Below are 23,997 nucleotides of genomic sequence, written 5' to 3'. Positions count from 1 at the left end.
ACTTTGTCTTCTGAACTCCCTGCTCAGTGAGGCTGTACTGAATGCCATTTAGCATAATCATTAATAATGTTTATCCTTAGTAATTTGCTCCTTCAAAAAGAAAAAAGTATGACTTTTTTTTTACTTTTGACATTTTTTTTATAAAATCAAGTGCACTCACATGAGATGACAAAAGCAGTTTTATTTTACATGGAGAGGGTCGCCTCATGGGGGCTGCCATATTGAGATCAAACGTCTAGCCAAAAATTACTCACTGACTATTTGTTTTCTCACTGAATAAATTAGCAATAGCTTACAAATTAATCAGTATGGCTAGATCTGATAAATACTCTGCACAACATACAAATAAAAAAATTATTATAATGATTCCTTTTTAAACTAATAAATATGATACTACAGGAACATTGTAAAATAGATAAATAAAAATTGAAGTTGTAAATAAAACAAATATTATTGCAGTATGCTTTAAAAGAAGGTACTATTTCAGTCTTTATACTTCTTAAACAATTCTACGTTTATTTCAGCATTACTTGCCATTCTTTGTTATTCATTGTTAAATTCACTATCAGTTGTTTTTCTGCATTCTAAGAAAAAAAGCTGTCACTGTGGCAGTACCTTTTCAAAAGGTGAACTTTTGAACCGTTTAGATACTAAAATGTACCTTTAAGATACCATTATGAACTTTTAGATACAAATGTGTACTTTCTGAAGAGGCTCCGCCCCAGTGACAGCTTTTGTACAAACAAAATCAGCTTCAGCGCAGATAGTGAGGAGCTAAATTATCTCTGCTTCATTACAGTTTGCACATATTTTTTTGTTGTGAACGTTGATCTGCCTTTATATGGTAAAAAAAAAATGGTAAAAGAGTTGCACGTTAACGTGCGTCATCACTACGACTTTACATCCTACGGCATTGGATCTGGCTTTTGTTCACACAGAGCTCATTCTGGAATAAACCAGGCATTAATGTTTCTAGAGCCCCTATTACACTGCACGTTGGTCCCGGAAAATTGCCGGAACATTGCTGGATTGCCTTCTGTGTGAATGCAAACACGTCCTGGGATTGATTCAGGGAAAACTGTAATGAAACAAAGATCAATTAGCTCCTCACTATCTGCGCTGAAGCTGAGATCGTTCGCCAGCTTAAGTGAAAGTTAACGTGCCTAGCGTTTTTGACTCGTACATTATGCATCACATCTTGATGTCATGTGTCATTACGGGACCTTTAAGGGTTGTGTGTGAACGCATGCACAGATTCCGGGAAATCACTGGCTGTGTGATCGCATTACCAGTGTATTATCTGGAATCTCAGTGTGAAAGGGGCTCAGGTCCCCAACCTGGGATCGATTCCGGAATCAATCCTGGGACGTGTTTGCGTTCACACAGAAGGCAATCCGGCAATGTTCCGCCAATTTTCCTGGAACAACATGCAGTGTGAAAAGGGTTCAAGTGTTATATACACAACATAAGATTACCTACATTAAATCTCTTACACAAAATATTTCCTGATTCATGATTACAAATTGTTAATTTACTATTTTTCTGTTTAGCAAGTTTAAAGAGATGAAGATAAACAAATCTGTCATTATTTACCATCACATAATTCCAAACTTTGTGTCTCCAATGTTATTTGCTTACCAACATTCTTCAAATTTCTTTTTTGTCCCACATAAGTAAAAGTCAATGATGACAATTTTCATTTTGGGGTGAACTGTCCCTTTAACAAAGCAAAATGAAAATGTTACCCCCTGAAATCTACTTAAATATCCCCTGGGCACACTTAGCCCTGCTCGGGAATCCCTGTACTAGAGGACGTGAAAGAGTGAAGAGAAATGAAAGAAGGAAAATAAGCATGGAAGAGGAGGGGTAATAGCTGGGAAGTAGACAGATGTGTCAATCAGACACAATTGTAAGCAGATGGACACAAAGACACCAACAGCCTTCCATGCAGTTTAACCGCACTCTTTACCACCGCAACTTTGTATTAAAAGTTGACCTAAAACAAATGAATGAAGGGGAGGGGAGTTACTGAGATAATGATACAGGATTCTTCATCTCATATGAGTAAAAAGCACCTTTCTAATGCATTATTACACAAAAGTACATCAGGAGGAAATCCAAAGGCATCCTTTTTACTGATGCATGAGGATCAAGACATAACAATTGTACTCCACAGCAAGACATCTGTCTTTGGTTCAGGACACAGACTGTGAGCTGCAAGTGAAGAGTTAATATTTAAACGGGCTGGTTGCTGGTGTGGAAGACGGGGGCGGAGCCACAGGATGGACTTCCATTGAGAATTGAGCTGCCTGAGATTGAGCTGAACTATTCTGGGCCGCGGGGGGAGGGTTTCGTTCTCACATTTACCTTCCTGTGCATGTAGTGTTGAAAATGTCCCATTACATATATTTACTGGTAGTCGTTACTTAAAAAATAGCTGTAAATGTGTGAAAACTTTCTCTGTGCAGGTGTAACGTCAAAACAATAGTTGAAAGTAATCCTTTCACCCCTATGATAGTATTCCTAGCATCAATGAATGGTGGTAGATTTATAGGCTGGTATGTAGAAAAATACACTGTAGATTATCATAAAAGACCAGGCTATTAAAAGAAACCTTGGAGGTTTGTAATGAGTGTGTTTACGATTTCAACAACCTCAGCTGTCGTAAAACGGCAATATTGTCAAAGCAATTAAAGTTGTTTATGAAATGCAAACTTCCTTTTTGGTTTTGAGCCACAATCCTATCCCATCCAGACTTCGTATAGCAGCGATGCTCTTGAATCTGTTTCGCTACACTTTAAGATGATTCTGCACCAAAACTGATCTCGAGTCAATCCAAATTGAGCTGTATTGCTTCAGTCAATCAAACGCTTAAATTTGCTTTCATTTTCACATTAAAACCTCTTAACCGTTCAGCTTCACTAATGTTCAAAAGTTTGGTCACTTGGTGACTTCAAAAGTCAACACTATGTCCTTTCTCTTAATTTAACGTCACTCTAACACCCACAAAAACAACAACATTATGTTAATCTTAGCATTAATGTAATAAACGATACCAAATGGGCCAGTCAACAGTGTTCAGGGCAAATCTGATTTACTGGACAGAGTAAGCTCAAAATGAGGCAGTTTCTAGCTGTCATTTAGACAATCGAGGCAATTGTATCCAAACACATTCCACTGCATTACAGGCCACTGCACATTTGGACAGTGTCCAGACAACGCTGTGAGACTTCATGCTGGCCGGGATGATCGCTAACATGCCATCAGCAGAACTCCACAGCCTGAAGGGGAAATGCAGGAGACGCAGGACGGCTCTGGGTGCGGGACACACATGGGATGGCAGATGCATCAGCAGGCGTTCTCCTGCTAACTATGATAACACGCTGTTTCATTCTGAATGCTGGGACACCACGTCCAGCACTGAAGTCAGGGGGGGCAATGCCATGGCATATGTCTACACATACCATAGGAGCCTTGGAAAGAATGTGCACTGCTTCAAGGAATTACAAGGCAAGAATATTTGATAATGTTGAAGTATAATCTAAAAAAAATTCTGTGTCTTATTCACTATTCTTTGTCTTCTTACAAAATAAAAAATAAAATATGTTTTGTCTTATTTTCCATTAAAATATGTATCTTGAATTAAGCCACCAATTTTTAACTTGTTTTAAGCATAAATATAATTGAAATTGAGTGAACTTTAAAACAAGCAGTGCTGGGCAATGATTAATCACAAAAAATCGCATCCAAATTCAACATTTTTGTGTACATAATATGTGTGTGTGCACTATTTATTATGAATATCTAATTAAACACACATGCATGTATATATTTAAGCAAAATGTTAAGTTTATACATTCTATATATTTATATATAATTTATATGAATTTAAATGCATGTAAATATTTTCAAAATATATACTGTATGTGTGTGTTTTATATATTATATATTATATACTTTATATATATATATATATATATATATATATATATATATATATATATATATATATATATATATAAACATTTATTTTGGATGTGATTTACCATGATTAATCATTGCCCAGCACTAAAAACAAGAACGAAAAAATTGCATATGGTGTAAGAAAAATATGTAAATGTATAAATATATAAATTTATCCAAAGCGACTTACAGTACATTCAGGCTATCACCTGGGAATCGAACCCACAACCTTGCACTGCTAACACAATGCTCTACCACTTGAGTCACAGGAACACTAAGCTTTATCTCAACATCTTACAAAATAAAACTAGATCTTGTTTAGTGATGTTTAGACAAAAATACTGATTAAGTGCAGTTGATTTTTGCTTTAGTGCTTCCTGCACTCATCCTCAAATCCCGGTTTAAACACTTCAAGGGGAAAAATGACTACTAGATATTTCAAAGAGCTGAAGCCATTTCCAACTCATTGTATCTTTGATATTAGATGATTTAATGATCCTTAGTGCCCATATTGGAGCAGCTTGACCTTCTTTTGACAGAAATCAAAGAGCAACTTTTACCGTCACAAAATTTCTATCTATTAAGGTAGTTGAATTTGCCTGGATGAAGCAATAACGGCTCTCATTCTGGACTGCCGTCACACAATTACTGTAGATCAGGGGCCGTATTAGAGATACTTCCTTTCTTAAGTTAAGACCTGACAAGTTCTAACTCAAATCGCCATAGTAACTAAACAGCTAAGATAGGATTTTAAACTTTACATGCTTCTTTAATACGGCCCCAGAGGACAAGGTTTCTAGTTTATAGTATACCACCTTGACTTGTGGTGTCAGATATGGGAGACTTGTTTCACAGAGAAGTCAGATGGGATTTTTCTTAGTAAATAGGGACAAAAGTGCAATTTCATGCTAAAACACAAATATCTGAACAGATTGGGGTCAGATCTTTTTTATGATTTCGAAAGAAGAATCTTATGCTCACTGAAGCAGCATTTGTTTGACTAAAAATATAGTAAAACCTGTAATATTGTGACATTTTATTACAGTTTCAAATAATTGCTTTATATTTAATATATTTTTTACATTAAATGAATTTCTGTGAAGCACAAAAACGTTCCCTAATGCAACATTTGTGTTCTTTACACATTATATAAAGGCTACAGAAGGAGGAAAATGATGCTCGGATTTGGAAAGAATCAACACTGTCCTAAAGGAGCTGCTCACTGTCATCATATAGTCTCTTATAAATCAATTATTTAATAACAGCACACTGATTCTTGTGGATCTGTTGTTTTCTGTTGCTTTGGTATTAATAATAGCAACAGATGAGACCGTAATGTAAATAATTGATGTTTTCTTGCATTATCCAGACAGAGCATGCATTTTCTTCTGCATTTTGCTTTATCAGCTGAAATATATAATCGATAAAACTGTGATAGCTGTACTGAAGACTGAGTGTCCCCTTGTGGACTTTTTGAGGATATGCATTAGGGTAGATCAGCAACATCGATTTTAGGCCACAATTTACTCACACGCTACCGTTGTTGACAAAACGACTCTCTTTACAATTACTATTTTCCAAATTTGAAATGATTACAGCTGTTCTTTACTTATGGGGAAGTATTTGAGTGTCTATTTTTAACACAAAACAGCATACTACCAGATACAGAGTCAATACAATCTTGCTTCCTCGGGGACTAATTTACTTGCTATATTTTTGAAGGGCACACTTGAATGAATCACTGTGTTAAGACAGCTAAACTGTGTTCAATTATCTTGAATAAAATGAAGCTAAATGCCAGCGTTATTGATAGTTTTCCAGAAAAGAGATGGCGACAAGAAAACCATGAAACAGAAAACTGTCTGTGTGTTCTCAACACCTCCTTATATACCATTCTCACAGGCCTAGTACACGTTGAGATGGATTGATGTGAAGTGCAGGGTAAATTTGAGCTGGCTGATAAGCCTTAATCTCGAATAACTCCACTAATGCGACTCCATTAAAATCCATTTTGAGACCTGGACCTTGTCACGCTGCCAGTCTTTGTTTTCCTGGGTGTTCCCTAGTGAGCTCACTTCCCCTTAGGCACTTCACCATAGGCACTTTAATTCCGCTAGTCTGGTTGTGTCTTCACAGTAATTGCACTCCAATTAGAATCGCACAGGTGTTGACAATACTCTGTCATTAGTTTCCCTATATAGAGCTGTCTTTCTCTGTTGTCATCATGGAGTCCTTACCCTATGTGTCTCATGCTCTCGTTCCCCCGAGACTTCCTCTACCTTCTCATTCTTCCGAGTTCCCCGTTTCATCCGGTTCCCTCTTTTGGTTACGTTTGTCTCTCATGACTGTTTATTTTTGTAGTTACCCCTCTGTTTAAATAAAAACCCTTACCTGCATTTGGATCTACCCTCTCTTTGTGTTTTCCCAAACCCAACCGTGACAGAAGGACTCCATCATGCCTAGATCCAGCGGTGTGAGATTTCGAATCGGTTCCCCAGCCACCATGGAGGAACGGAGGGGGAGATTCCGGAACTTAACCACCCTTCATCAAGAGGGAAGGGAGGTGGGTGGCCTGGCGCAATTGTTTTGGACTTTGGCAGTCGGGTTAGGTTACAATGATGCAGCACTAAAGGATTGGTTTAATAATTGCCTGGATGATCCTTTACCTCAATGGGAGATGAAGGGGTTAGAGATCCTGGACTTTTGGGGGTTTACCAATTACCTGCACCATCGTGCTCAGTGGAATGCAACAACCACACCAGAGTTTCCAGACAAGGCTGCCAGCTCAGCCCCACAACCCAAGATGGCCACCAGCCCAGCCCCACAGCCCAAGATGGCCGCCAACCTAGCGCCACAGCTCAAGATGGCCGCCAGCCCAGCACCACAGCACAAGATGGCCGACTCAACGCCACCGACTCTCCATCGTAGAGGGCGGAGGAGGAGACAGGCAGCTACTGTTCCTCAGGACCCGGAGAACGTTCCCGAGCGGGCGGCTGCCGTCCATGAGGCCATTCCCGATGTGGTGCCCGCTGCGGTTCTGGAGGCCGAGGCGGTACCCGCTGCTGTTCCGGAGGCCGAGGCGGTGGCCGAGGCCGTTCCCGATGCGGTTCCCGTTGCTGTTCTGGAGGCCGAGGCGGTGCCCGCTGCTGTTCCGGAGGCCGAGGCGGTGACCGAAGCCGTTCCCGATGCGGTTCCCGTTGCTGTTCCGGAGGCCGGGGCGGTGGCCGAGGTCGTTCACGATGCGGTGCCCGCTGCTGCTCCGGAGGCCGAGGCTGTTCCCGAGGCGGTGCCTGATGCAGTTCCCGAGGCGGTGCCCGATGCAGTTCCCGAGGCGGTGCCCGATGCTGTTCCCGAGGCGGTTCCCGTTGCTGTTCCGGAGGCCGGGGCGGTGGCCGAGGTCGTTCCCGATGCGGTGCCCGCTGCTGCTCCGGAGGCCGAGGCTGTTCCCGAGGCGGTGCCTGATGCAGTTCCCGAGGCGGTGCCCGATGCAGTTCCCGAGGCGGTGCCCGATGCAGTTCCCGATGCAGTTCCCGAGGCGGTGCCCGATGCAGTTCCCGAGGCGGTGCCCGATGCAGTTCCCGAGGCGGTGCCCGATGCAGTTCCCGAGGCGGTGCCCGATGCAGTTCCCGAGGCGGTGCCCGATGCTGTTCCCGAGGCGGTGCTCGATGCAGTTCCCGAGGCGGTGCCCGATGCAGTTCCCGATGCTGTTCCCGAGGCGGAGCCCGATGCTGTTCCCGAGGCGGTGCCCGATGCTGTTCCCGAGGCGGTGCCCGATGCTGTTCCCGAGGCGGTGCCCGATGCAGTTCCCGAGGCCGAGGCGGTGACCGAAGCCGTTCCCGATGCGGTTCCCGTTGCTGTTCCGGAGGCGGTGCCCGATGCTGTTCCCGAGGCGGTGCCCGATGCAGTTCCCGAGGCGGTGCCCGATGCTGTTCCCGAGGCGGTGCCCGATGCTGTTCCCGAGGCGGAGCCCGATGCTGTTCCCGAGGCGGTGCCCGATGCTGTTCCCGAGGCGGTGCCCGATGCTGTTCCCGAGGCGGTGCCCGATGCAGTTCCCGAGGCCGAGGCGGTGACCGAAGCCGTTCCCGATGCGGTTCCCGTTGCTGTTCCCGAGGCGGTGCCCGATGCTGTTCCCGAGGCGGTGCCCGATGCAGTTCCCGAGGCGGTGCCCGATGCTGTTCCCGAGGCGGTGCCCGATGCTGTTCCCGAGGCGGTGCCCGATGCTGTTCCCGAGGCGGTGCCCGATGCTGTTCCCGAGGCGGTGCCCGATACAGTTCCCGAGGCGGTGCCCGAGGCTGTTCCCGAGGCGGTGACCACAAGGCCGTGGTGGTCTTCCACTCCGCCCTGGGGGACTCCGGCGGTGACCACGAGGACGTGGTGGTCTTCTGCTCCGCCCTGGTGGACTCCGGCCTCGACCACAAAGACGTGGTGGTCTTCCGCTCCGCCCTGGAGGGCTTTGACTTTGACCACAAGGCCGTGGTGGTCTTCCGCTCCGCCCTGGTGGACTCCGGCCTCGACCACAAAGATGTGGTGGTCATCTGCTCCGTCCTGGTGGACGCCTCAACATGCCCTTCATGGACTTATGTTTTGTGTTTCTTGAGTTCTGTTTCTGTCTGTTCCTTTTAGTTTAGTCTGGCCCTCCTTCCCTCCCCCTGAGCCTCCACCTGTCCGCCTCCCTCCTGGACTCCTTGTTTTGTGTTGCACCTTTCCATTCCTCCTGGTTGCTCCTGTCCCTGTTTTCTGTCCCTCCGTCCCTCCCCCTGGTCCGCCGCCGTTCCACCTCCCTCCTGCCTCTTTTTCTGTTGGGGTTTTCCTGGGTTTAGGTGGAGCATCTGGTAGCTGCTCCGTAGGGAGGGGGTAATGTCACGCTGCCAGTCTTTGTTTTCCTGGGTGTTCCCTAGTGAGCTCACTTCCCCTTAGGCACTTCACCATAGGCACTTTAATTCCGCTAGTCTGGTTGTGTCTTCACAGTAATTGCACTCCAATTAGAATCGCACAGGTGTTGACAATACTCTGTCATTAGTTTCCCTATATAGAGCTGTCTTTCTCTGTTGTCATCATGGAGTCCTTACCCCATGCTCTCGTTCCCCCGAGACTTCCTCTACCTTCTCATTCTTCCGAGTTCCCCGTTTCATCCGGTTCCCTCTTTTGGTTACGTTTGTCTCTCATGACTGTTTATTTTTGTAGTTACCCCTCTGTTTAAATAAAAACCCTTACCTGCATTTGGATCTACCCTCTCTTTGTGTTTTCCCAAACCCAACCGTGACAGACCTGGCTCGGCGTGTGGGCCATAAATCAACATGCAATATTCAGAGGGAGCAAAGATCGAAGAGAATCACATAACCCTCAGGATACTACTTAATACAAAACACTGAATTTGTAAGAAACTGACCTTTCTAATTTTGCAGAAGAAAAAAATGTCCTGTTGTGACCGTCTGGCGACTTCAGGATAAGGTCTGGGTCACTTTTCAAGACCATTTCATATTTGCCTCCATTAAGATTCTGCAGAAACGAATCTTATAAAAGTGGGAAGTGTTTTGAATGTCAGAACATTCCAGATTGGTTTGGATAAGACACTACACGAAGGTTCTAATTAGATTCAAAAGAACTTTTTACTTCCTAGCTCCTTAAATCATCATTGGAACCAAGAAACCAATATGTTGACAGCAAAACTACTGTAATAATGTCACTTTTAAATGTTAATGTTTCAAAAGAATCATACAGTCTACTGAAGAACCATATATAGTTAAGGACTTTTTGTTTTAAGTCAAAACTTTTAGTGTAGCAAGCAAGCAAGCGCAAGGTTGGGGGTTCGATTCCCCGGGAACACATGATATGTAAAAATTGATAGCTTGAATGCACTGTAAGTCGCTTTGGATAAAAGTGTCTGCTAAATCCATAAATTCAATTTAATTTAAATTTAAGTCATCAACAGTCTTTTCCCCCGTACTTTTAAAAATGTACAAACTTCAGTGTAATCTTTTAGTCCTTACCAGTTTGTTTTGATGGTCCATGCAGAGATCTTGGTAGAAGAGACTGAATAACACAACATCTAATCTGGCACAGGCCTGGACCTCTTGACCTGACAAGACTGCGACACCCAGAAGGAAAAGGATTTTGACAGATAACGAAAACTGTGCACTAGATACAAGCTCAGCCTGGAGCTTATAAGCTTCAAAAATCATTGTAAACGACTCAAGCACTATAAAACCGAGTCATGCTGGCTTTAGGAAATGGATCAAACAATTCACACAAATGATCCAACTCAAAAAAAAAAAGAACTGATTATCAAACTAGACATTACTAAGTCTCACATGAACTCTCAAAGTGAGCTATAGCAGGATTTTCAGTGAATAATGACTTTAATTTTGGCTTGTTTTGTTGTTTGGCTTCACAATATAATGCATGAGTCATATGGATTACTTAAATTACCAACTTTTTGGTTCTTATTTGTCATTTTAGAGCTTGACAAACATAGATTCTATTCTTACCTAGAAGGAAGAAACGAAGAAGTTACAACTATATCACATGAACTACATCAAATCACAGTATTAAGCAGGGCATGACACAGCCATCACACTGCCCTCCAGGAGATTACATCTAACTCTGGCAGGGCCAGTGTGATATTTTGGTAACCTTAGGCATGTAATGAGCCTGGTTGCAATAAGACAATCACGTAAGCTTCCCAAGAGTCGTCCATTTATAACACGGACAGTTGTTGCATGAAATTCGGCCTCTCCATCAGCTGGTAGGTAAGTAGTCTGCAGATTTGGCATCTGCCGGGACAGTTATGCCTGCCTAGGGCATTGTATTACGATTCAGGAAGGAAAGAAAATCTACACCACTGATCCAAAGTTTGAGGTTGGTGAGACTCAAAACTACAGTAATATTGTAAAATATAATTACAGTTTATAATAACCATTTTAATGCATTTTAAAATGTAATTTATTCCTGTGATGCAAAGTAATAATTATCAGTATTGAAAACAGTAGTGCTACTTAATATTTTTGTGGAAACAGGACAATAAATAAACCGTTCAAAAGAAAAGTGGTTATGTGAAATATACATCATACCGTATTACATACTGTAATTTTTTATGTTTAATGAAACCCTGAAGATTAAAAATATATATATTTTTTTTTTTCAAAAAATAAAAAATCGTACTGACCCTAAACATCAGTTTACAATAAATGGTGTATGGCACTGGAAAGATCAGTACACACATCTGGGACTGAGTGAGAAAGGTCATCAACTCATGACCTTTAATGCATGGGGGTATTTATTCATTTATAAAGATACTCCCTCCCTGGCAGAAGAACTGACTGTGATGGGAAAAATAAAATAGGCCTTCTAATGATTAGGTCACATCTATAGATTTTACTTTCAGCGCAAATGGATGTAAGTCGATAGGTCACTGCTGAGTTCACAGTGTACCTTTATTATGTATTTAGCGGAGGATGTCTTTAAAATGAGATTTGATTAATAGTGAGAGTGACAGTTTAAGTGGTAGATGGGTATGTGTTTAGGTCAGAAATAAGACAACTGATACGTGTGTAAGGAGCAAGAAAGCATACAGTATATAGAGGTCATAGTGGAAAAGAACCTAATTAAATCTATGATAAATGAACATCTAGTACCAGAATGTGAACAGATGTTAAGTCTTTTTTCATGGAGCAGGTTAGTTCAATTGGTTGTGCTATTTTCTAGGCATGCAGCTAGACACAGCAGCACAGACACAATTTAATGCTTTTTATACAAACTTAATGCTTAAATAGTTGCTTAATGGCCAAACGTCAACATATCCAACCCTAAACAATATTGCTATTAACACCTAAAACTAAAGCTACTAAAATATTTTTTGTTAAATGAAGTAAAGCATAAAAAAATATATAAATATTAAATGAAAAAGTTCAACTTTAAAAAGGCAACTAAATGAAACAACATATTTAAGTTGAAGTACTTCAGTTAACAAAAACTATTTTAGTAGCTTTAGTCTTAGGTGTTAACAGCAACAGTTTAACACCAAAAGATAATATTTGCATTGTGTCACTCATGTGAATATTGCTCTCCTCCATTTGATGATAAAACCGGACGTGTAAAAACAATTGCATCAATAAGCTTTTTGCTGATAGGCTTGCGCAACAAATCGTCATGCGACTTTCCCCAGAAGACACATTTGTGGCGAAAATCGCATGTTTGTGGCGATCATGATGTCCAATTCGATTCGCGTCATTGCATTCACTTTGCATGCATCTAATCTACTCCCGCAAATAATTCAATTCGCTCTTTGTGTGCACACCATAAAAATAAAATAAATCTACAATTAAGTCTACTGTAAATAGAAGTATTTAAACAAATAAGAAATGGTAAAAGCACATAAACAAAATTACTTAAACGTACAGAAAATTTAAAATATAAAAGTAGGCTAGTCTATGAATTACACTATAACAAATCTCCCCTTTTTTTTACCCATTTGCATTCTTTTTGAATAATGAAATATAACTCGAATAATATATGCCATCTTGTTCATCAGCTCCATTAGCTCATCCTGTCACTGTTGCACCTCTCCCAAGTTACTTTCCTCTTCCTCCTGCTCTTCTTCATCATCAGTATGACCTTCGTGAAGCATCACCCCTTTCTTCTCATTTTTCAGGGGCAATTCAATTATGTGCTCCGCAGCTGAACTGTATTCCCTCCCTGTCCCAGATGATGCATCTCTTTCACATGCGGCGGGCCCCTGATGCGACTCAATTCCTTCCATCATGCCGCACTCGGCTTTGCTCACGAGTGTGTCGGATAGAGTGAGAGGCTTTCTCTTCTCATTCAAAGCAGGCCAGTGTGTCTGAGAGGAGCGCTCTTGAGGTGAGGTGAGAGAGGGGACAGGAAAGGATGGCGTCACCTCCATCTGTGTTTCTACGACCGAAAACTTCTGTTTTGCTCTAGAAATAGTGAAATAATACAAACAAACCTTAATGTTATATAAAACACGTTTGTGTAGAAATACAAATGAACAAACACCTGTTTTATTATTCCTACCTTCTTAGAGAGTTGGAGACAACAGTTTTTTTGGTTCATAAAATGAAAGTCGGTGGGGTTTAATGTTGTGGACTTTTACTGTAGGCACAAAAGCAGTAGAAACATTCTTAAAAAACTTCTTTTGTATAGGAAAGAAAGTCTTGATGATGAACGAATTTAAATTTTGGGGTGGACTATCCCTTTAAGGCTTGAATGAAGTATAAGATTTTAAAAGAAGAATTAAATTTACATTGAAAAGTAACATGTTTTACTACCTTTCAAACATTTGGGGTAAGTAAGATTTGTATTTTCTATTTAATTTTATTATTTATTTTTTGAAAATCATTTTATTTATTTATTTTATTACTAATTTCATTTAATAAAATATACATTAAATTGATCAAAAGTCACAGTATGGACATATATAATGTTACAAAAGACTTCTATTTCATATTAATGCTGTTCTTTTGAACTTCATCCTAGAATCCTAAAAAAAAATTAGTTTCCACTAAAATATTAAGCAACTGATTAAAATACTGTATCTTGGGCACCAAATTAGAATATTTGAATGGTGTTCTGGTATTCTTAATAACATCATGAAACAGTCAGTAACAGTGACAGTATAACTTACTGGGGTTTAAAGGGTTTAGGGTACAACTTCCTCTTTATCCTCTAGTTCTTCCTCAACCAAGCAGCTTCTGTGTAGAGTTTAGAGTAAGGTGGCAGTGAAACTAACAATACGTATGTTGAGAAAGCCAGCAAGAAGATAGGCATTACAAAACAAAACACGGAGAAAGTCACTCAGTGGAAAATGACTTTTAAAAGTAATGCATTACAATATTGTGCTATACTCCCTAAAAAGTAACTAATTGCATTACATAGTCACTTTTTATGGAAAGTAATGCATTATGTTACTTTTGCTTTACTTTTTGTCACCTGGGCTGGGTTTGCGAATTTGTTTTTGTTTTTTATTAACAAAGTTATCATTTTGAAATGATAAAGGCCTTACACACAAAAAGTGAAATAATAAGCCTTGGGCTGAAGTAAGGGCCTCTGCATGTAACTCCCAATTTCTATCAACAATGGGACAGGAGAGGAGTCAGTTAATAAAAAGAAAAACATTTGTCACTTATTTGAAAATATATTTTCTTTTAAATTTAAATGTAATGCATTACTTTACTAATAACTTGAAAAAGTAATCTGATTATGTAACTCACATTACTTGTAATGTTTTATCCCCAACACTTTTGGGGATTGGAACAACATAAGGGTGAACAAATATTGACAGATTTTTTATTTTTGAGTCAACTATTGCTTTAAATTAGCTAGAAATGTCTTTTAAACCCTGTGTTTTTTTTTTTTTTTTTTTTTTTTTTTTGGTTACTGACAGGTTATTGACAGCAATACTCACAACACATCCTCTATTCCTACAGCGCACTTTGGGTCCTCTTTCTTTCGTTTGTAGTGGATTTCATTCCAATACTCCTCCAGCTTTATGCATGATCTTCCTGTACAAAATAGTGCCTTTCCATCAAAGTAACCCAAGGGCATGATTTGGGGTAAATACCATCAGAGTGATAAAACGCATTTGTTGAGCGCACCTGTATTTATCGGTGTCATCAAAGTCTTGTTTGTTGTGAGTGGGCTGAAGGAAATTGCACTCCATAACACCAATAACACCCACACCTTTTCTTTCGGCCTGTTATAATCACAAACCATGGCTTTTAGTACTGAATTTATGGGTAAAGAAGGCAGAAGAAACATGCAATCATTTCTGGTTGCCTTACAGCTCACTTTCAAATATGGCTTTATCAGTCTGTTCTTATGGTACATCATTATCCCAAAATGTTCTTTGCTTTTGGTGTTGTATCCATATTTGCCTCTTTTTAAGAAAAACAAAGAAATGATAATGTATATTTCTACTAATGATTGCATGTCACATATATTTCCATACCACACTTTGGCTCACCCGTAAGGAGAATTCACTTTCTGGGGTCATGTTGCTCTTGTCACTGATGTTCGCCCTGATCAGAATGTCATACATATCTGTGTCAAAGTCGAACTCAGTCTCGCCATTTGTGGTCCTGAAAAACACACCATTTACACACTAGCTACTTTACTTTATATCTCACAATTTTTCACACACACACACACACACACACTCAGACTTTTCTTCTCGGAATTGCAAGAAACAAAGAATTGTGTCACACTCTCAGTATTGCAGGAAAATAATAATAATTATAAGAATCAAAGTTGCATTTTTATTTTATTTTTCAGCAGAATCAGCATCTAGTCTTCAGTGTCACATGAGCCTTCAGAAATCATTCTAATGTGCTGATTTGCTACTCAAAAAAGTAAAAAAGGTAACTGCAGTTATTTGAAAGAGAATTATTCTGTAACACTAAAAATGCCTTGATGCCACTTTTGATCAATATAATGAATAAAAGTATTTAATATATATATTAAATACTACCAGACCAGAAAGACTTGAGTAATGAATGCTTTGGCATCTAAGAAATAAATAACATTTCATAATATTTGAATATGAATACAATTATTTTTAACTGTAATAATATTTGTATACATTTTGATCACATAAATGCAGCCTTAGAGTGCACAACAGATTTTTTTTTTAAACTTATAAAATATTGTACCACCCCTAAACGTCTAAACGGTACATCCAGAGCAGTGTATCACACATCTGATCATATACTTTCATTAAGAGATTACTTATCCTGGTCGAAAGTTTTCACTAAAAAGCAGCTGCATTCATTCAGAGCATGATAAGTATAGTGATTACAAGAAGCCAATTAGCTGTCCTTAATTATTCTGGCAGTGGGCCCCAGCACTTCAGTGTTGGTTTAATGTTATAGGCTTTTAGTGCTAATGACATAAGACCACTGTGAATCCCTTGAATTAACTGATTAAGAGTTCTTAATTCTCTCGCATTTATAGCAACCAGTAATTACAGGTCCATTTCAAACCCTTTTTACTTGCTGTAGCTACTAAAAATGAATAATAAATTAGCTTAAGCGAAGGGACAGGCTGTAAAGCTTTGTACCTGAGCATCTTATGTTGTCTGGCTCTGGTCAATCCCTCCCTGTTATCCATAAACGAGAGGCAGTCGAGTCCTCTGATACGTGTCCAGTCGATCCAGATCTATCCGGCATGAACGTCTGGGTCATAAGAATTATCTGCAACACAATATTTAATCTGACTGGAATATCTAATGAACTGTTTCGAACTACGGCAACACCAGAATGAGAAACCTAAAATTTTAACTTATTGACTAAACATGTTTTATCAAATAAGTCGACATACTGTAAGAGAGGTTTAGACTAGATAAAGCCAGATGTGGCTCGTGGAATCAGCATGAAGAAATTTTGGACTGATCTGCATGAAGAAAATGGGATGCTGAATGGAAAAATGCTAAAAATGTCATTTAAAAGTAATATTTCATTGCACGAATTTTGCTAATTATTTAACATGAATCTTGCAATTTCTACACTGATTTTTCAGTAAAAAATTGTATAAAATAATAAAGATTACTGTACATTTTTCTTTGTACTTCATAATTTCATGTTTAACTCAATGTGTTACTTTTCATTTCTTTGTAATTATTAATGAAATTTACAGTACTAACAATTTTTAAGTCTAAAAAATTTCTACTCATAAAAATAATTTCTATACATTTCATTATTTCAGTACATTTGTATGTAGTTTTAAACTATGAATATTGTCATAGAATTAATTTTTTTAGGTAAAATTTAATAACTAATGATTTTAAAAAGGTTTAGTTTACAAAATATTTCAAATTACAATAAGAATGCAAAAAAAAAAATTAATATAACATTGTTTAAAAAAAAATACAAGATTAAAACCGTAGCATTCTTTCACCTTTTTGAATCCAGGAAAAAAAACTGACTTCTAAATTGGTTCCTCACATATTTTTCTGAGCAATAAATGCTGGTACGAATGTGTAACCTGACACATCTTTATTTACTTCTTGGAAATGAAGCTTTTATTTAAGGTACTTTAAATATCAGTGTATATACTGTACTGCAGACATGACGAGAATGCTGGATATTCAGTGGCCTCTTCCAAACTCTGCAGACATAATCATCAAATGCATTTCAAGAATAAGCAACACAACTAGGTGAGAAATATCATGGAATTTTATTTTTGTAATTCAGTTTTCTTTTCCAGATTAATTACATTTATAACAGTATTATTTATAAGTACAACACTTATCGGTTCCAACCCAACAAGATGACTGTTACAATCAACTGAGCAAAATTAATTATTTATTTTATTTTAAACGTTCGTATTTATGCATTTTGCATCTTTTAATATTTAAGTATGAGTTCTAAACTACAAGTCTCAATCTTGAAAGGATAGCTCACTGAATTATGAAACTTTGCTAAAGATGTACTCACCTTCAGGCAGTGAGTTTGTTTCTTCATCAGAACTGATTTGGAGAAATGTATCATTACATCACTTGCTCACAATGGATCCTCTATAGTGAATGGGTGCCGGCAGAATGAGAGTCCAAATAGTTGATAAAACATCACAATAATCTTCAAGTAATGCACATGACTCTAGTCCGTCAATTATTGATGAATCTCGAATAGCTACATGTTTGTAACAAACATAAAGCTGTTGGACTCTCATCATTACAGCACCCATTCACTGCAGAGGATTCATTGGTGAGCAATGCAATGCGATGCTAAATTTCTCCAAATCTGTATCAATGAAGAAACAAACACACCTACAACCTGATTTTCCACTTTTTTGGTGAACTATTTCTTTAAGACCACATATTTTTTGGTAGTTAGCTGATATTCAATTTGTCAATTCACCAAAACTTTGATAAAATTTTAAAGCTTTTTGTGTAACATTTACAAGAATGTCCATTGTAACTTTTTGGAATACCTGAAGTCTTCTGTCAAGGGTTCAGTCTGAATTAAGCCCAAAACTTTCTAGAAATAACCTGTCTAAACCTTGATGGTTCACTCTGGTGTGTCTGAACTTGAATCTAGCTTTGCAACACAAACACACACAGCTCCTCTTTCTAGCTCTCACCATGGCTGCACTTTCTTCTCCGAAACAAACTGCCCATGGGGCTCTTTAGCCCCCTCAGGCAGCAATGCCAAGTACACTGGAGTGATGGCGCCCTCATCTGGTGACTTGGTTGCATTTGGTCCAGCCATGTCGGTCCTGACCCATCCTGGACAGCAGGCATTGCAGAGGATCTCATCTCCAGGCCTCTCTTTTGTCAGATTTCGGGCCAGGATTCTAGTCAGGGTGGTGAGGCCAGTTTTGGAGACTCCGTATGCAGTGTTAGGCCAACCTCGCTCTGCGTGAACCCCTTCCTGAGCTTCACGGACGAATCGCTCCATCAACCCTACTAGCTCTTCCTCTGTGATGTCATCACTTCGGAAACGGGCCTGGAGTTCAGGACTGCAGCGGCTTAAAGCCACCGAGCCCATTCCACTGGAGACATTCACCAGCCGACCTAGTAAGAGATACGAGTGTTTGAGAGAAGAAAAGAGACAACACGAATCACCAGACGAGCAGGTTTAACTGACATGACTTACCTCCAGGTTTGATAATGGGCAGGAACACATTGCACATGTCTCTAGTAGCAAAGAAATTAGTCTTCAGTGTCACATCTGCTTGGATGCCAAAGGGGGTCGTGTCTGCCACTGCCATGAAGAAATAAAGCATTGTTAAAGTTTTTATTACACATAAGACAGTATATGATTGAATTTTGTTATTTCTCCCACCAGATGCTACCAATCTGCCTTCTATGCATTGGATTTAAACTACATTTACTGTTTTTAAATTATATATATTATATTTGTGTGTGTACACAGATGAGCACTGTAAAGTGCCGTTTAAATTTTTCTTCTAAACTGAGCATTTTATCTGCTTCTATGTGTAGGTTCAATAATTTCACTTCCGTGGTAATGAATAGGTTCATATTGTTTTTTTCTGAATAAACCTCTTACTCTTGAAGGCGATGCCAGCGTTGTTGACGAGCACGTCGAGGCCGCCGTACTTCTCCGTGAAGAAGTCGCGCGCGGAGCGGACGCTGTCGGGGTCGGTGATGTCCAGCCGGTGAAAGAGCGGTGCTAGTCCCTCCTTCCTCAGACTGTCCAAGGCAGCGGTTCCTCGACCGTCATCCCGAGCTGTCAGGTACACGTCTCCGGCGAATTCCTTGCACATGGCCCGCACGATTGCGAACCCGATGCCTTTATTTCCACCAGTGACCAGAGCTACTTTACTGCTGCTCATAGCTGCAAGTGTCTGCAGTGGGAAAGAAGCTGAAAATAAGACAATTTCCGTGACATAACAGCAGCCTAATTAATAAAATAACGCGATTAAATGCGTTTGGGAAACGTATGCATGATTAAAAGAAAACTCGTACTCGTACCTGTTCTACTCCGCGGTGATCAATTCACTTTTGTTTTTTGATGTGCGTCGCTTCTTACTGCGCATGCGCCGAGGAATAGCCTTGCATAAAGCAATGACATCTATATCATGTGCACCAGGTTCTGTGTGCTGATATAGCAACATGTATAAGCTGTAAATCCTGTACGTACTGCGATTGGTTCGAAGACAGTGACGTAACGACGGATGAAGCACGTGACCCGGCTGTGTTTTTGACCATGTGGATGTGTATTTTGTTTCTAACTGCGGTATATAATGACATTACACCCGATATAAGATTTAGGTAGCGTCTTTATATGGAAACTTTACTATGAATAAACCTGGCTGCCGCGCTGGGAGAAGAGCGAGGGAAAGAAAACGGAAAAAACACACGGATGTATACAACGGTAGCTATTCAGTTTCTATGCTGATCACTGTAACTTTGTAGTATAGTTTTATGAAGTTTAAATGAATTTATCTGTGTTAACAAATTTATCTGTGTTTTAATTCTGTAGTGACTCTGACTCACGAAGCCCAGTTTGTTCTTTTGAGGAGATGGCTAAAAGAGAAAGGATTCACCTCACAGTCTCTCATCCCTGTCGACTTCCAAGGCAAGCAGATCGTTGAGAGCTTGAATAATACTTTTTCACACATAGTAGTTACTAACTCTTATATTTTTCCTCCTTAGATACTGGAAGGGGGCTTATGACAAATCAAACTATCAAGGTAATTATTTGTATGAACTTGTGTGGGTATATATATATATATATATATATATATATATATATATATATATATATATATATATGTGTATATATATATATATATATATATATATGTATATATATGTATATATATATATATATATATATATATATATATATGTATATGTGTGTGTATGTATATGTGTGTGTATGTATGTGTGTGTGTCGCATGCATGCATGCATGCATATGCTGATGTGCATACTGTAAATCCAAAATCTGAAACCACATTGAAAATATGTTTATTTGTTACCTTTGCAGGCCAAAAACAGTGTGATTTCCCTGCCTGAGAAATGCTTACTGACAACTGAGACGGTTCTCGAGAGTTACATGGGTGACTATATAAAAAGGTATTTGGACTGATTGTTATATTGTATTACGTTATATTTAAAAACTAAACCAATATCTCTCTCTCTCTATGTATGTATGTATGTATGTACGTACATACATACAATTAATTCAGAACACAGCAGCAAGATTAATTTTAAATGAGCCAAAAAGAATACCCGTCACACGTCTGTTTATCAGTTTGCACTGGCTTCCAATAGCTGCTCGCATAAAATTCAAGGCATTGATGTTTGCCTACAAAACTACCACTGGCTCTGCACCCATTTACCTAAATTTGTTACTTCAGACTTATGTGCCCCAATAAAATTAATTCGTTTTTGGTTTCTCTCTTTTTACTTGTAGATGGCATCCTCCTGTATCTCCTCTTCTTGCTCTTTGTTGTTTCCTGATTGCTGAGAGACATCGTGGAGATGCGTCAGAGTGGAGTCCCTACATTAATATCCTCCCGAAGACCTACACATGCCCGGTGTACTTCTCTGATGACATCATTGACCTTTTGCCGAGGAGTCTCCAGAAGAAAGCCACAGAGCAGAAAGAACAGTTTCAGGATCTCTACTGTTCCTCACTGATGTTTTTCCGCTCCCTCCAGCCACTCTTCACCCAGCCCACTGAGGAGCTGTTTACCCAGGATGCACTGCGGTGGGCTTGGTGTAGCATTAATACACGTACGGTGTACATGGAGCATGATCAGAGTGAATATCTCTCCAGGGAGAAGGATATCTATGCGCTTGCACCATACCTGGACCTGTTGAACCACTGTCCTAATGTACAAGTAAGAGCACCTAACAAAATACACTACTGTTCAAAAGTTCAAGGTCTGTAGAATAATGTTTGATTTCTGAAATCTCTTATGCTCACCAACATTGCATTTATTTGTTAAAAAATACAGTAAAAATCAATGATATTGTGAAATATTATTGCAATTGAAAACAACAGATTTCTATTTGAATATAATTTAAAAGTTAATTTATTCCTGTGATACAAAGCTGAATTTTCATAATCTTTACTCTAGTCTTCAGTGTCACATGATCCATCAGAAATCATTCCAATATGCATATTTGCTGTTCAAAAAAAAAAAAAAAATCTTATTATTATCAATATTGGAAAAAGTTTGATGTTTAATATTTTTGGTGTAAATCATGATACATTCTTGGATGATTGTAAAGTTTAAAAGAACAGCATTTTTAATTTATTTAGTGTTACTTTTGATCAATTTAATGCATCCTTGCTGAATAGAAGTATTATTTTCTTTCCAAAAAACAAAAAGAACAGACTTTTGAGTGGTAGTGTACTTTCTTACAAAAATAAAATTGTATAGTTATAAATAAAGACAAAAAAACTTTCAAACTTTACAAACTTTCCTTGTGCAGGTTGAAGCTGGCTTTAACAAACAAACTCGCTGTTATGAAGTTAAAAGTGTTCGAGGATGTAAGAAGTTCCAGCAAGCACTAATCAATTACGGCCCTCATGATAATAACAGACTACTTCTGGAATATGGCTTTGTTGCCTCTGGTAACCCCCACAGTGTAGTATATGTTGATTTAGGTAAGGAAAATACATACAGATATTTAAATATTCTACATGCAAATATTAAATACTATTGAACTGCATTGACCGCTGTTTGTTGTTATTGTAGGAACTCTACAATTATGTCTAGATGAAAAAGACAAACAGCTAACACAAAAACTACTTTACTTAAGGGACAACGATTTTTTAAGGCAAGTAATATAAAATATTGCACGCTGTTGTCCTTAAAATTTTATGTGTAATGTTGCAGTTCATGATAAGAGGTCATTTTAAAACTGACTTAAATTCACAACAAAAATCATGTTCCATATGCTTTCACTCTTCAACAGAAACTTAACGTTTGGGATGGATGGCCCTTCCTGGCGACTGATGACTGCACTGAGACTGCTGTCCTTGAAACCTGAGCAATAGTGAGAAGTTCACATCCCAAACACATTATTTGCATGCCTGGAATTTGACTGAATGATAATGCAAAATACAATGTAATATTTTTGCTTTTACTTGCATATAGTTAATTTTATGCCAGTTTAAAACTGACTTGTTGTCTGCAGTTCTTGTTGGAAGAGTGTCCTATTGGGGGCAGCGGTGAGCCGGGATAGAGAAGAGTGGTGCATTCACTCTGCCCTAAAGCTTTGCAATAACCTCAGCGATGACAATGTCAAGGCATTAGAGAGTGTAAGTCTAATTAAATCTGTTCATTCTTAATGCTGCCTGTGTCTAATTAAAGATAAAAAACCACTTACAGTCTGAGTCTTTTCATTTGTACAGCTATCAGAGCTCAAACAGGGTGCGAACCTGCCTCTCCTTCAACAACTGTGTGTGGTGGAGAGCCTGAGACAAGAGGAGCAGAGGATTCTGGAACACACACGAGTGGTTCTTCAAAACCTCCGGGGACAATAGTCACTGTGGAAACAGTAGGGCATTCGGAAAACACTGGGAAACCAGAAGCTTCATGCTTTCACTGCCAAGATTCAAACACAAGCAAAGAGCAAACAGATATGCTCCAACTCTGAACCGAATCACCTCCAAAACTGCAGGGAGTCAAAAATACGTCAAGTAATATTTCACTCAGAACTGAACATTCCGTCATTTACTCACCCTTATGACTTTTTCTTCTGTGGAACACAAAAGGAGACATTTTGTAGAATGTCCATGCTGCTCTTTTCTATCATTGATGTTATTAGAAATGCTGCAATGGCCAACAAACAGAAAACGAGTTGAAGTTCTAAAATGACTAAGAAATGAAAATAAATTAAAACTGTCAAAAGCACATTGATTAATAAAGCTCAAGCTAAAACTTAAAATATAAATTTAAACGTGTTTTCCCTGCATGGAAATGATCAGCGTGCACTTGTTAGCAACATCTCCTTTTGTGTTCCCTGAAACAACACCATACAGATTGGGAACGACTTGTGGCTGAATAAATGAAGAGAGGTGAAATATCCTATATAATGCTCCACAGTATGGGATTTGTAAGCTTCAATCATTGTTTGTCTCCTAGATTGACAGTTAGGGGCATATGGTGGACAGGAGGATGATGGGACATTTAGGACAATGAGACCTTAACAAACACAACTCTTCTATTGAAAGCTAATGACCTACATGCTGTGTTTCTGGTAGGAGACTACTGATAATCAACTGTATACCTCTGAACAATGATGCCCAATTCTAGGTCAGCATCATCCAGTCCTTTTTTATACAGATCTGGCCATATTAATAAGCAAAAGAAATGTGATCAGATGGTGCTGTTAATAATCCATTGGGAATGCTTGACAAGGGAAAATCACATAAACAGCATGTCATAACTAGGCCAAAGTTCCCAAGAAAAAATGTTTTTATGTAAATAGTTTCAAGTTTATATACACAGACATTTGTATCATGTAAATACTATTTGCTTTGAGATACATGTTTTTTTGGAATGACCTGGTTTCCATTTAAAGAATTTTCATGGTT

At 39.1% G+C, this 23,997-nt stretch overlaps 2 protein-coding genes across 3 annotated transcripts; one reads left to right on the top strand and one right to left on the bottom strand.

The window, feature by feature from the left end:
* Positions 1–17,132: 17,132 nt before the first annotated feature.
* LOC127949742 (carbonyl reductase [NADPH] 1) lies at positions 17,133–19,556 on the bottom strand. 2 transcript variants are annotated; one of them, XM_052547254.1, is made up of 4 exons: positions 19,412–19,556; positions 18,987–19,284; positions 18,573–18,680; positions 17,133–18,490 (listed from the first exon to the last, which is right to left on the bottom strand). In XM_052547254.1, the coding sequence occupies exons 2-4, from the start codon at positions 19,270–19,272 to the stop codon at positions 18,054–18,056; spliced, it is 831 nt and encodes a 276-aa protein (XP_052403214.1). In that variant the 5' UTR covers positions 19,273–19,284; positions 19,412–19,556; the 3' UTR covers positions 17,133–18,053. The 2 variants fall into 2 exon arrangements, with proteins under 2 accessions (XP_052403214.1, XP_052403213.1); XM_052547253.1 differs by having other exon boundaries at positions 18,987–19,301; positions 19,412–19,503.
* A 42-nt stretch (positions 19,557–19,598) lies between these two features.
* Positions 19,599–23,877, top strand: setd4 (SET domain containing 4). Its single transcript, XM_052547247.1, has 10 exons — positions 19,599–19,814; positions 19,923–20,018; positions 20,096–20,133; positions 20,431–20,519; positions 20,860–21,289; positions 21,888–22,062; positions 22,154–22,235; positions 22,374–22,454; positions 22,596–22,719; positions 22,813–23,877. The coding sequence occupies exons 1-10, from the start codon at positions 19,739–19,741 to the stop codon at positions 22,942–22,944; spliced, it is 1,323 nt and encodes a 440-aa protein (XP_052403207.1). The 5' UTR covers positions 19,599–19,738; the 3' UTR covers positions 22,945–23,877.
* The last annotated feature ends 120 nt before the right edge of the window (positions 23,878–23,997 follow it).

The sequence above is a fragment of the Carassius gibelio genome, chromosome B1 (assembly GCF_023724105.1).
Source record: "Carassius gibelio isolate Cgi1373 ecotype wild population from Czech Republic chromosome B1, carGib1.2-hapl.c, whole genome shotgun sequence".
Taxonomy (NCBI): Eukaryota; Metazoa; Chordata; class Actinopteri; order Cypriniformes; family Cyprinidae; genus Carassius; species Carassius gibelio.
Note: the sequence above shows the minus strand (reverse complement) of the source record. Positions and strands in the feature narration are given on the sequence as shown.